Raw genomic sequence first — 14,179 nt, forward strand, 5'->3', positions numbered from 1 at the left:
TGCAAACTATCAGACTAATGAGATCCATTTGGTCTCATTTTTCAAAAAACTAAAACACACTACTTTCAAAACCCAAACTATATATCTTTTATATTTAAATTAAATCTCAAAAATTATTTTTATATATCATATTTTTCAAATAAATCTAATCAATCGAAAAAGTTGACCGACAGCTATCCAACTCGATATAAAGAAAAAGTGAGCTAGCTCAATAGTATATACTTGCCTAAGAAGAAGTAGGCAAGGTATGGAATTTAACCTGGAATGAAAGTACATCATCTCATTCTCCTTTTTTTTTTTTTTGCAATCTCTCTCCAAAAATACAAGAGAATAGGAGAACTACAAGTGCACCCAAAGAGGCAACCTCACCCAAACAAAGGATTAATAGGCATACTCACCCAGACGATCCCATAAAGGATCTCACCAAGATGAGCTCAGGTCAAACTTGTTAGAAGGGGTTCACCAATGGACTTGCCAATCATTTCCCAAAGCAACCTGCCTATATAAGTTGAAGGCAATTATCTGCTGAGGATTAGGCAAAGTCATGTGTCGACTAGAGGAGAACAATTCCACAAGGCTCAAAGAGAACTTGGTTGAAGCTAACCATAGGCATGTCGAACCGAACCAGCTCAGAGAGCCAACTACCTCTGTAAAAAACGCTCAGCCAATACTTATAAGGGGACCCAACAATTCATTTACATCTTATAGTTAACTAGTAGTCTAAGTCCAAGTCAATATCAAGGCTACGTACCCCCTCTAATACTTTTTTGATTTTTCTGTATATATATAGCTCACGCTGTAGCTTTTCTTGTAACAATTGAAACCCCAGGGCCCTACCTATAAATAAAAATTTTGGGGACAGCCCAAAGAGAGAAATTTTTGGGGAATTTCCAACTTTTTCAGGTCATAGGTTTTAGATTTTACTAATATTTCTTATACTCTTTTGAGCTCTTCTGTGGATTTTTCTTCTTTGTCCTACATCTCTTTCACCATTCTCAGCTTTTTCGGGTTAGTAGATTCTATAATAACCCACAAATAAATTACGATTCAACATGATGATTCATAAATAATTTTGCTGGAAACCTAAAGTATATATCATAATTTGCTTGATAATCATCAAAATTTTGGGGGGAGTCCCAACTTTTTCATGTCATAGGTTTTAGATTTTGCCAATATTTCTTGTACTCTTTTGAGCTCTTCTGCGGATTTTTCTTCTATGTGCTACATCTCTTTCATCATTCTCAGCTTTTTTTGGGTTAGTAAATTCTAGCAAAACCCATCGATAACTTAAGATCCAACATGATGATTCATGAATAATTTTTCTGGAAACATAAAGTATATATCTTAATTTGCTTGATAAGTATCAGATACTGAATTCATAAGCAACTTTATCAAGCCAAAATGATTTGATGAAAATATACAAGCTTATTCTCATTGGAAGTATCATATCAAGCAATGGTATAAACAAAATTCATTTGAATAAATGACTCGGTTTATTTTGATTTATTCTATAATTTCATTAGTTTGGAACATATAGATGACAAATAGTAAGCAAATGTGTTTTCAATTAGTTGATGCCTTGTATTAAGTTGGTCATATGGTTTATCAAGTATTAAGATCAATTAGGTCATGGTTACTCTCAAGTCCGAAATTGTGGAGCAATTGCCTACTGTTTTGGGAGCATCTTTTTCTTATTTGGTGTTCCTTACAGTTTAGCTATGCTTTCCTACAGTTTATGGGGGAGTTGTTCAAACGGTGGTTATTTGGCATTATCTATTGGTGAATGATATTATTTTGATCCAACCTAATGCAAGAAACTTTAAGGTCGTAATTCAGTAGCTTGTAGTTAGGCGTAGTTTTTGCCATTATTAAATTACAAGAAGCAATGGGTTTTGTTTGTTATTAGCTGGAATTTTTACAACTTGTGCTTAAGAAACATCATATTGTGGTTCGTCATTAGTAGAAAATTTAAGTTTGAAGAAAAAGTAAATAAGATACATGGATATAATTGTGATTATCGACTTTTGCCATAAACCAAGCTAACTCATTTTTGAATTAGAAAATGTTTATAAATAAAATGGGCAGGCATTTGTGCTAATCATATCTAGTAACCTGAAGAGTAGAAGTTTATAAACAATGAGTCCAAGACATGTAATTCAGACAACTTTAGTGGAAAATTTAAGTTTGAAGAAAAAGTAAATAAGATACATGGATATAATTGTGATTATCGGCTTTTGCCATAAACCAAGCTAACTCATTTTTGAATTAGAAAATGTTTATAAATAAAATGGGCAGGCATTTGTGCTAATCATATCTAGTAACCTGAAGGATAGAAGTTTATAAACAATGAGTCCAAGACATGTAATTCAGACAACTTTGATAGAATAAAAGTGGAAAATTTAAGTTTGAAGAAAAAGTAAATAAGATACATGGATATAATTGTGATTATCGGCTTTTGCCATAAACCAAGCTAACTCATTTTTGAATTAGAAAATGTTTATAAATAAAATGGGCAGGCATTTGTGCTAATCATATCTAGTAACCTGAAGGATAGAAGTTTATAAACAATGAGTCCAAGACATGTAATTCAGACAACTTTGATAGAATAAAATTTCTTATATTTTTCAATCTTACATGTAGAAGATATTTTAGTGATTACTTCGAGTGTGATATAACCATGACTATCTATTCACAAGAGGAGTTATTTCCATGCATAGATGTTGAGGCTGAAAAATCCTACACCGATTAAATCATTTTTTAACCTGCCTTATTCTACATATTTTGTTATTGGCTTGCTAGTATCACTAATTTTGTTAAAATTTGACAAATTGAAATCCCAATGTGGTGAACAAATTGCAATTTCTCAAAAAGTTTGCATTGCTTGAATTTCTCATTGATTTCTTTGAATTTTTTGGATCATTGCATTTCAATTGGATTTTAATTCAAGAATTTACATATTTGCATTTGAAGAAAGCAAATTTTTCATGCTCAGTAATAAGTGATCTGTAAATGCTAAATTTTCTCATGTGATCAACATACATAATATTACACTAGAAAATCATAACCACAAGCCATCCAACATTTGCTCTTTATTCCAACTATTTCAATTTGGCGTTATAAATCATTCAAAGTATTCACAATACTAATAACTGTTGCGTGCGGAAAAATTTAGAACTTCCTAGGAAATGCCTTCTCATGGAAGAATCAATATTTCATTAGAAAATTTCTAGTTGGATGGAGTCGGGGTGTAGTTCAAGGCATTCCATTCGTTGTTACAAGGATGAAGAACTTGCCTGAGTAGTGTCATTTGGATTTTTAAGAATAGCTTTGATAACCTGCAACATTGGAGTGATACCTGTGCCACCTGCAATCTGACAAACAAGATGAAGAAGAGGTGTAATGTATTAGTATCTTAAATTAATTCAATGGCATTTGAGAATGATATTTCATACTAAGGATATAATATATTCCATCAATGTCACGTTGATAAAGAGCCATCTCTTTTTTAAAATTTCAACCGACAGACATATATGTAACTTGAAGCACAGTAGTCATAAACGTACAAAACATCTAACAATGGCTTATTTAATTACTCACCATTCCAAATTTTTTTTTCATATTTGGACTGTACCTGAGCTTTTCAATAGGTCTGCATTAGTTTTAAGAGAAAAAATATTATTAGAAACAAAAGTAGTAACTCCAGAAAAAGTTTGCAATTATCAAGCGCAAAATGAAGGAAGGGATTGAAATAAGGTACCCTTTCACTTCCAACACATCTCCTGGCTTCAATTGTGCAAAATGCTGACTCATTTTACCTTCTGGATAAACCTGGGTGATAAAAACAGTCAAGTTTATTTCAAAGGATGACTAATATCTTCAATTAGTAGGAAAACAAATTGCATACTTCCAGGAAAGTAAGAAATGTTCTTCACAAAAGTTGGCACCATAAAAAATAAGAGTCAGCGCTGTTAAATTTTCTTACCTTGATTAATAAATCAAAAAAGCCTTTGGAATCAGGATCTGATATAGGTGTATACCTGAAAATAAGCTATTGTTATAATTATTGTAGTCATGAACACATTGTTGAGTGGTATTGTAACATATAGTAATGTCTTGGGAAACACTACTGTTTGTTGAGTAAAATTGATGTCTAATGTGTCGTGGGAAATGAAAATGTTTTATAAAAATAATGGTAACGAGAAATGGCAAGTAACATTTTAAAACTATAATTTGTATTATTGCTAATTAATGTAGAATTATTGATTAATATTTAGTCCCATAAAAGTTAAATCAATATTATAATATTAGTTAGCTGATAATAAAAGAATGATCTTATAAAATCCATCCACTATATGACTATCTTAAAAGGCAATTATCAAGGAATGAGAGTATTTAACAAAAAGTTAAGATGGTATAGATTATCGAAGGTATTAGAAGGCGCAGGTTAGGGAATTTTTGTCTAAACATTTTTAAACTGCTCTTAGCACGATTGCTCAGTTTTTTTTTTTTTTTTTTAATTTTTTAGCTTTAATAAAGCTGAACATTTTCGTACCGCAGTTGAATTTTCCTCCACTAAACAACTTAAACTACTATAGTCAAGAGAGGCATAATCTGGCAATAAAAAGCATGGCCAAGCAGAGCATAGTGAAGACATAATGACAATTTCCTGCTGAATTTTACAACAATAAAGATACAGTATATGGTGTAGCTATAAAGAATTCGAAAGTGTGAAACACTCACTGCGAGTTTATTCTGCTGCTTTGTAAAAAGCAAGGTAATTGTGCTGCATGATGCATTTAATGATTATGAATTTTTGAAGAAAGGTTTGGCACCAACATGCATATGAAATTGTTCAAGAAAGTTGCGTCCCAAGCAGCTGGAATGGTGCATAGGGTTGGAAGCACACATTACAGCCTGACAACCATATCAAGAAAGTTAACCTCAGTAGAGCATTCTTTAAATGAATCCATGGAAGACAACTATTCTAAACTAAACATAATGTGATTAAAGCAAAATAATCCCTTGAGGCGGATTGTCCTTAAAAATGGAACCTGAATTTTCCCTAGAAGAAATTACCAAGGAAGGTGCTGTACACCGAAAACTCAGTATGAGTAAAATGTGTTCTAATAGGGGGAACTTACGGTCGAATTACATATTTTCCTCCTCCCTCTGATTCCTCTCCAATAGGTGCCCTGAAATAAGCAAATGACTAAAAGATAATCAAAAATTGAAGATTGCACCAAAAAAATAAACCAATTATACACTTACTCCCTGTTTTGAGAGGGCAAAGGCTAAAATGTTAAAATAAAGGTGGAAGATTGCAGTTTCAATATTAGTTACAAATACAAGTCAACAATGTTCATCAATCTTTAAAAGCTTTCCTTGCACACACTAGATAAATCAAAAGTATATCCTTAATTTTAGAAGTTTCTGACATAAAGTTCAAACATAGCATGTTTGGCAGGGATTTGTTCACTAATAGAAGAAAAAACCTAAGGACATCAAACCATTTGTGCAGAGACATTCTAATACAATTGAAAGTACCAGAATAGAACCCAGAAACAAAATACCTTTTTCAAAAATCATACCTTGTGATAATACATGAGGCAACATCAAGGCCCAACTTAGCAGTTGGATCAAAAGAGAACCTGAAAGATATTAAAAGCACCAAACAGTCAAAAAAATGAAATAACAAATAAAAACCGGAATATAGCATGACTACTACAGGAATCTCCGAAAATACTAGTTGATAGATCAGAACTTCAATTCATAGGGTAGTGATGACATTTCCATAGATGTGACAAACTTCCTTATAAGAAATGCCTGAGTGGCATTGGAGTTAGGCGTTAATGTAGATAAGCAATATAGGCAATCTAAATAGTATCATCTCCACTGCCTGCTGAAGAATGAATGAATGAAGGGCTGATATTACACTACCTGTACAAATTGGTGTTATGGCTGACCTTGGCAGTTTCTTGAAGCTTAAATTCCAACCATTTTTCTGGATTAAGTGCTGAAAATAATTGGAGCAGGCATATCATAATTCAGATCTCTTTTTTTAATTAATGGGAAGTAAACATAAAAATGAGAATAACAGAAGGATAAAAAGCTTCATTTTTTTCTTACTTTCTATGAAATATAAGATAAAAATAATAAACAGCAAAAAGCAGGAACTGTTTGGATAAAAAATAGATAGTTTCTCCTGTTTTTCACCATTGTTCTTTAAAAAGCTGCCTCTAAGCATGTAAAATAGAAATTACTGTTCGGAAAGCAGCTTTATAAAGTTCTAACTTTAAGAAAAGAAACACATAAGCTGCACCAAGAAAGCAAAGCATGTGTCTAAAAGAAACCATAAAATATAATTATAATAATTGGACAAAAGTTCATGTGCGCAAATAAAACCTAAAAATAACAAAAATATCGTGTTTTGATATGTCAGTGCAAAACCAGTGTTTTCAAAAGTGATTTGTTCAAATAAATCAGTGAGAGGAGATCCAGAATCTGTCTCACAATGTGAGAGTAGGAATTCCTAAGAATTATGCTTAAGGATATGTTTGGGACAGTTTTTTTACTACATTGCGTTTCAAAACACCACCACAATTCTGTTCAGGAAATTGTCTTTCTTCTGCTTTCAAAAATCTATACGGTGGAAAATTAAATTTTGCAACCAGGCCTAGTAAAGTGTCAGGGGTATAAGAAAATTATTGTCCGAGTTTTTGGAGGGAAAAATATCTATAATTCTCACAACATATTTTTTAAAAATTATTTCCCCACAACAATTTTACAATCAACTTTATAAAAGAACTACAGCCTCCTCCAACAGATCTCTAGAACATGATAAATTGAATTCCCAATCGGAGAGAGAAACTTGTAATAATTTTATCAAGAACAGAGAGAGAAAAAGAGTTGGTAGAGCCATCCAGAAGAGAGAGTGTGAAGTTATAAATCAAAGAGAAACCAATGGATATGAGAGAAGAGAGTAAAACAAAGAAGGGATTTCTATTTTTTAACTCATAATTCAAAAATAAATCCAAATAATATCCATTCAACCCTATATATAAAGATGGTGTTATATGATAAATAAAACTTAAATTTAAAACATAAATCTGGATAAGTCCTGAAATTTTACACCTTACTCAAAATAAAGATAATGCTAACAATTAAAAACAATAAAATTGAAATAAATCTTAAAATAAATAAAAATGCTAAAATATTATAAAAATAATCTAGAATTATTTTTTTTGCATGCATGATATCGTTATAGGGCTCCTAGACGGTATTTAAAACACAAAAAATGGATAGGTAAGTTGTTAGACAATAAAACAAAGGTGATGAATGTCATTGAAATCTGGTGTGAACGACAGGATGACAATGAATTGGAGGCGAAAAACGATTATTTTCTGCCATCAAACAATAGTAGACAGCAAATTGGACGACGAAAAAGGCCTCCGAATGTCCGGACACTTGATCCTATCAGGCTACAAATGAACCACATGAAAGAAATCCAAAAATACAGCAGTCCAATAGGGAAAACCAATAGACAATATCTCCAAATAATATAAACAAAGTCAAAGTCTGAAACATTATAGCCAATACAAGTTATAAATAATCCCCTTCTATAAGGAAATCCTAATTGTAATAAAATAACATAGAAACCAGGCCCACAATAGCCTATTGGTGACAGCTTAGTGAGATATTCCCGCTACTTCCATCACGGGAAAGAAGATTCTGTCTCTCGTGCATATTGGGATAGCTGAATCACGTAATCCCGCAAATTTTGCAAAAGCTGTATCACAAGATCAGAGGATCCCGCACGAGAACATTCTAGCATTAACTTCCTTCTCCTGCATCTGCGTAGAGAGTCGTAACAGTGTCCCACGTCATTCTTCATGGGTAGGAAGTGCTTCGGCTTTTTTTCTTTAGGCTTCTGGAACCAATCTACCACAATCATGATAAAGTAATTATCCCGTTGTGTTTGAGAAAACTCTACTGCAAAATCTATGCCCATGCTAATTCCAAACAACTCTAAAATACACTAATCATTCCAAAGATTGTCCTGAAAAGAAGTAGCCATCCTTTTTGGTACAACCAGAGCTTGAATTGCATCTGGGTTAGTATTCTCACGAGCCAAGCCTCTAACCATCAAGGTGTCACATATTTTTGCAAGTTCTTATGATCGGATGGTTTCATTCCATAAATGAGTTGGTTTAGCAAAAAGATTTTTGGAATGAAGTGTATGACATGTTGATTCTCTTTCTATGGTTGCCACTTAGGAAACAAAATATTAATCAAGTTATCCAACAACTCTTGCAACATGGGTTGCTCATTTTCAAATATCGGCTTCTCGTACTCACTGTCTTCTAAGACAACCAATGATAATCATGTTGGAGTCTCTCTCATGAGTCTCTCATGGGCTCAACTTGAATCACTAGCATCGCTCCCTCATCAGTTGAAAGTTAGTTCTCCTCCTTTGTGTCATCTCCCTGTGTCAATGTCCACTTCTTCAACTGCTCCCAGCTTAGTGAAAGAACTCACCCTCCTATTTGAGCAATCAATGTAATATGCCAGTCGTGGCACTTGAGGCGCCTCTTTGTTGGGATAGATTTGGGAGTGTTAGAAATCTCTAACTTCTCTTCACTCTTAACTGATTTTCCTCCTGTGGGGTCAGTCGGAATGTCCTACTAGGTGGACTCTTACATCCTAATCCTAGGATTCAACTCTACCTGTAAGGTGTAGTTGTTACCTGACGGTGTTGGTGTTTTTCCACTTTCAAAGTTGGGGTATCTTCATCGAGTAGGGACTAATACAACTGCAACTGCACCACATTCCTAATAGATGACATCAAACCTCCAAAATACCCCGGTATTGTGTGCTTCTTTGATTCCACCATCTCATATTTCAACATGAGTTGATCAAATTTAACTGCATACTCTACAAAAAATCTCTTTGGTGCATGTGGTAGAGTTTAATGAACATACAATGTTGGTAATGCGGCCAGGTGGTAATCTTACTTTTCCCTTCCTATAGTCTTATCGTCGAAGATGCTTCAATTTCTCTGACCATAGAGATGCATTCTTCTTAAGTTTGATGGAAAATTTAATTTTATTGTGCTAAGAAACACCCTTGTACTAAAAATTCACTTCACTGTTTAAAGCTACTCGATAAACTCATCTGAATCCACGCGGCCGTCAAAATCTTGTAAATATCCTAAATTCTTCTCTAATGCTTCGTGTGAAATCTTCAAGATAGTAATACTTCGTCACTAGAAATTACCTGGTGGAAGGAATTCACTTCCTCTTGATTTGATGAGTCACGGTTGTGGTTATAGGTGATATCACTGGATTGTCTCCTCTCAAAGGCGACAAGCCTCTGTTGCAGTTGAAAGATTTCCTGTCGCATATCCTGTATAACAAGTTCTTAGGCACCTCGTTAAGGGTTTCTCCTTGGTGGCATAGCATCATTTCCACCCTATCAAGTTTCAAGCAGAAGTAAGATTACAAATAAGGTTGGTCAGAGCTTTTGATGACAAATTAAAAAGTTGGATTTTAAAAATTTAGGGTAGATTTAAGAATTTTGGTAGGAATGATATTGGTACAAGAAAAACAATACCCTAAAAAATATAGGATTTTTTGAGTCTAATACCAAATGATATTGTTTTAGGGCTCTTAGAAACTATTTAATAGCACAAGAAAGGGGTAGGTAAATTGTTGGATAGGTAAGGAAAGAAAGAGAAAGAATGTCGTTGAAATTAGGAGAGAACGACGGAATGAAAGTGAATTGGAAGAGAAAAATGGTTGTCTTTTTGCTGTCAAACAGCAGCAGACAATAAATTGGACGATGAAAGAAGAATCCAAACGTCTGGGAGACATCACCACTTTGATCCTATCAGGCTACAGGCGCACTGCCTAAGAAAAATCTAAAGATAAGACATTTTAATAGGAAAAACCAAGAGAAAACATCTCCAAATACATAAACAAAGCTAAAGTCTGAAACAAAATAGCCATTACAAGATATAAACAGTCCCTTGCTATAGAGAAACCATAATTGTAATAATACAACATAGAAGGTGAGCCCACAATGGCCTGGCAGAAGTAGATTAGTGGGAGAATCCCACTACTTCAATCACAGAACAAAAGATCTCGTCTCGCATGCATATCACAATCATGGAATCATGTAATCCCATGAATTCCGCAAAAGCTGGATCGCGAGATCAAAGGATCCCACGCGAGAACATTCATGCTTTAGCTTCCTTCTCTTGCATCCCTATTAAGAGCCGTAGCAGAGTCCCGTGTCAATGCATCCTACTGCATCAATTCCCCTGGGGTTGATAGAACTCTTTTTTTGAAGAGCTACGTCTTCTTGGAAATATGATCTCCATAGCAGAAGAGGCGGAGGAACAAATTCATGGATGTCACTTGTAGAATCATCAAATGCAGTTTGAACATACCAAGTAGAATTTTGAGATTTTAGATATGATTATCACCATGCATCTTCATCATTTTAAAAATAAAATCACACAAGATCTCATAATCATTTGTAAATTGTATAAATGGAAACAAAAACTCAATTTGTGATTTTAGAAACAAAGCAAGCAACACTTTCGAAGCATTAACTTGTATGATTGGAGAAGAATCTTACAAAAATACTAAATATGTCAATAATCATGATTAACATATTTCTTTATTTCAATAGAAATAGCAAAAGAGATATATCGTTCTCAACAATAGGTTTAGGCTCAAAATAATCTCAAGCAAAATCTCAGGCTTAGGCTCAGAAATAATATCAAGCCCAACCTCAGAGTTAGCCTCAAAAGGTGGCTCCATCATTGATTCTACTTGCAATAAAATCAAATTGTTGGCATGAAGTTCACACAAATGCCTAAACTTATAGAACTGATACAAAGTTAAAATCTTCCATATAATATGATATATCATTAAAAAATGATTTCATATTGGATTTGATAGAATAATCATAAGATATAGTAACGATGGGATTCACATTCTCTATGAGTAACTTGATCATTAAATGAATATCAACAATAATTAGATGGATCAATATTCTAAGCTGCGAGGCTCCTCTAAACCCTAATTTAGCCTAAATGGAAATAAATTAAGCAAATTGATAATTATAGAGTTCAAATATGTTATATCAATTTCAAAAGGCCTCAAAAAATGCTTGAAACAAGAGACTCAAGAAATGCTTGAAATAAACAAGAGAACTCAAGAGATGCTTGAAATAAACAAAAGGACTGATATTATAAAGTGGGGTCTTAATTCAGGTCAAAGGGGTCCAAAATCATGAGTTCCAACATGGTTTCAGGTCACATCATCAAGAAGGCTGAATTTTAAAGATATAGTTAAGATAGAATATGGTTTTCATTGAGTCAAACCAAACTTCACAAAGCAAGCCATGCAAAGACAAATTCAATCGTCATTCAAGGATTTCGAATTAAAATTTCATGGCTGACAATGAATGTTAGCCACGAAACATCCATTTTTTTTTGTCAGTCAGCAATATGATAAAGGAGGTTTTATCGGAAATCTTATTATTACTTATAATTTTCTGATTTAATTTTCTTATAAATAGAGATGCAATAGATTGCAATTGATATTCAATTCTAGACCAATTAAATTCCAATTCTAGTTTGAATTGAATAGTTAAAATTATTCCATATCTCCTAATTCCCAAACCCAAAACTCTTAAGACCCATTCTCCGTATTTTGGGCCTTTCTCCCACTCAATTCACATCAAAATTGAGTGATCATAAGTTCTACTTCTCCCTAATTTGTTTTTCCACAACTACAATGTTCGATACTTCCGCTAAATATTGGATTGCTTCACATGTCAACAACTCAAAAAATCTAATCCAACATTAATTGGTATTAATGTGCATCTTTCTTGCTACCCAACACAGAAAGAAGAGAAGTTTTGAGATAAAAAAAAATCCTCTTGGGCTCCTTTAATTTCTTTCCATTGATTGATGCATAAGAAATTCCATGTAAGAAAAGCCCTAAGCCCATATAATCTCATCAATTTTATAGCATTCCACAATATCATCATTCCCAAATCAATTTTTCATTATAATACAATTGTGTTGTGTGGATTTATTCGGGATCATATTCGTAATGCCTTGAAATTGATTTATAAAATTTATAATATCATTGATAATTAGAATCATAATCATGGTTACAGCATGATTCATTACAATCATAGAACCATTATAATACAGCTCGTTATAGTATTAAATTGAAAAGAATAAAAACTATGATTATTTGTAGAACTATTTGTGTCATATGCATAATATGTGAATTTGTTTGCCTGACGGATTCATCAGGTGCAAGCAATATTTTCAGTAATCTTCATAGGAAATACTTATATTGATATCACTTAGTGGAATAAATACATCGGCTTATAATATATTGTCGTTTGTTTAATTCATATTACTCTCCAATATATTAGGATTTCATTGATTCCATTAGGATTGTTTAGTTTAAAGTTAAACAGATAATTTCGCACTCATATAGAATTATTACCTATAAAATGTAGTACATTTTGCTCAATGTTACCAAACTTAAAATTAATATTATCTAAACAATCAATGCTAATGAATGCAATTAATATTATCTTAACAAAAAACTTAATATTTTCAAATCAAGTCATTTTAAGAAGTTCGACTTAAATTAGCATAACCCTAAACCCTAAATAGTGCATGCCACACTATGTGTTTTGTGCATCGCTTCACGATGTACTATTTGACATTGAAAATAGCAGATGCCAATGAACCGAACAACTTATTTAGTTAAAACATGACATAGAGTGAATATAGTTAAAACATGATATAATGTTATAGATTTTACGGAACCAATTTGCCCTTTGATGCAATAATTCCATTTTTGTCTCAAAAATTAAGTTTGGCTCCCAACTTGGGGGATCAGAATATAAATTACATGGGTGGAAAATCAGATAATTGATTAGTTTTATTTTACATATTTATCGAGAATAAAAAACATCATAAAGTAAACATTCCACAAAATGCAGTTTTTTCTTTGCAGCAGTACTAGAGCCGTAAATCATTTCGATAAAAAATTTTAATAACAGCCAAAATCATGTTGATATTGGCAATGAAGAGAAGGATGCTCACTTACAATATGCAAAATGAAGTAGAAAATAAGCTTACCAACTTTCTTAGAAGCTTCTTCATTTTGAGAATCAAGCTGAGCCTATCAACAAAAACAAAAGAAAAGCATAAATCCAGCGCACATAATGGCACCTTTCTACGCTCATTCTAACAAACAGGGGACATGAACCCGCAAAATTAGAGCTTATAAGATGCTATGAAACACGGTCGCAATTAAATCAAAGCCTGATACCAGCCAAATAAGATCAACAACTCCAAAAATTACAATTACGTAAAATCAAAACTAATCCTTCTCATGCACATCAATGCACAGCCCATTGGAGATCGGAACATTAAAATACCAACAAGTTTTTCAATTTTTTATAATCATGATCCCATAAAATGGAATATGAAACAGCGCAGGAAACTCACCACCGTCGGGGCAAAGAAGCAAAAAGCAGCGGCGCCCGAAACCGCGGCGGCCGCTCCCAATGGAATCCTGCGGCCGCGATCCGAGTTTGGAATCTCCCTGAACGCATTCCCAAACCCTATAGGAACTGCAACTCGAGAAATTCTTCGCAAGAGTGAAGCCATCTCGAGCTTTGAAGAAGATGAAATGCTCCACGGAGATCACAGATGCTGAGGCGTTGTGTAATCCTCTCTTCTTCGAGGTGTTTAGAGAAATCACATGAACAGATGTCAATGGTCAAGCCTTCAATTTTAGACTTGACATTTGGGGGATTGGGGTGTTCAAATTAACTTTGCATATCTCATAATAGTAGGCATAATTTGAAAATTATATTTTTTATTTATTTGATTGAAGAATATACTAAGCACTTATATTATTATTATATGAGAAGTATGGGGCTCCATATTTCTAAATATGTGTTCGAAATTATATTCAGATCTTATTTGAATCCTAATGGAATATGGTTCGAAAATGTTTAGCTTATGTTCGAAACTTATTTGAAGCATGCTAATCATGGTTCGTACAACTTTTTAATATGGCTTGAGCCACGTTCAATCATGTCTTGAACTATATTTTAATCATGTTTAAACAAG

At 33.3% G+C, this 14,179-nt stretch overlaps 1 protein-coding gene across 1 annotated transcript in view; it reads right to left on the reverse strand.

Moving 5' to 3' along the window:
- The window catches only part of LOC110019375 (NADH-cytochrome b5 reductase-like protein), a 34,356-nt gene extending 20,493 nt beyond the window's left edge, over positions 1-13,863 (reverse strand). The window contains exons 1-9 of the mRNA XM_020717015.1: positions 13,550-13,863; positions 13,178-13,220; positions 5,938-6,013; positions 5,589-5,648; positions 5,142-5,192; positions 3,983-4,037; positions 3,758-3,828; positions 3,598-3,649; positions 3,294-3,371 (exon numbers count right to left, since the gene is read on the reverse strand). Coding sequence (XP_020572674.1) covers positions 3,294-3,371; positions 3,598-3,649; positions 3,758-3,828; positions 3,983-4,037; positions 5,142-5,192; positions 5,589-5,648; positions 5,938-6,013; positions 13,178-13,220; positions 13,550-13,711 — 648 coding nt within the window. The 5' untranslated portion in view covers positions 13,712-13,863. The remainder of the gene's footprint in view (positions 1-3,293; positions 3,372-3,597; positions 3,650-3,757; positions 3,829-3,982; positions 4,038-5,141; positions 5,193-5,588; positions 5,649-5,937; positions 6,014-13,177; positions 13,221-13,549) is intronic.
- Positions 13,864-14,179: the final 316 nt, after the last annotated feature.

Source organism: Phalaenopsis equestris, unplaced genomic scaffold (assembly GCF_001263595.1).
Source record: "Phalaenopsis equestris unplaced genomic scaffold, ASM126359v1 Scaffold000054, whole genome shotgun sequence".
In the NCBI taxonomy this organism is placed as follows: Eukaryota; Viridiplantae; Streptophyta; class Magnoliopsida; order Asparagales; family Orchidaceae; genus Phalaenopsis; species Phalaenopsis equestris.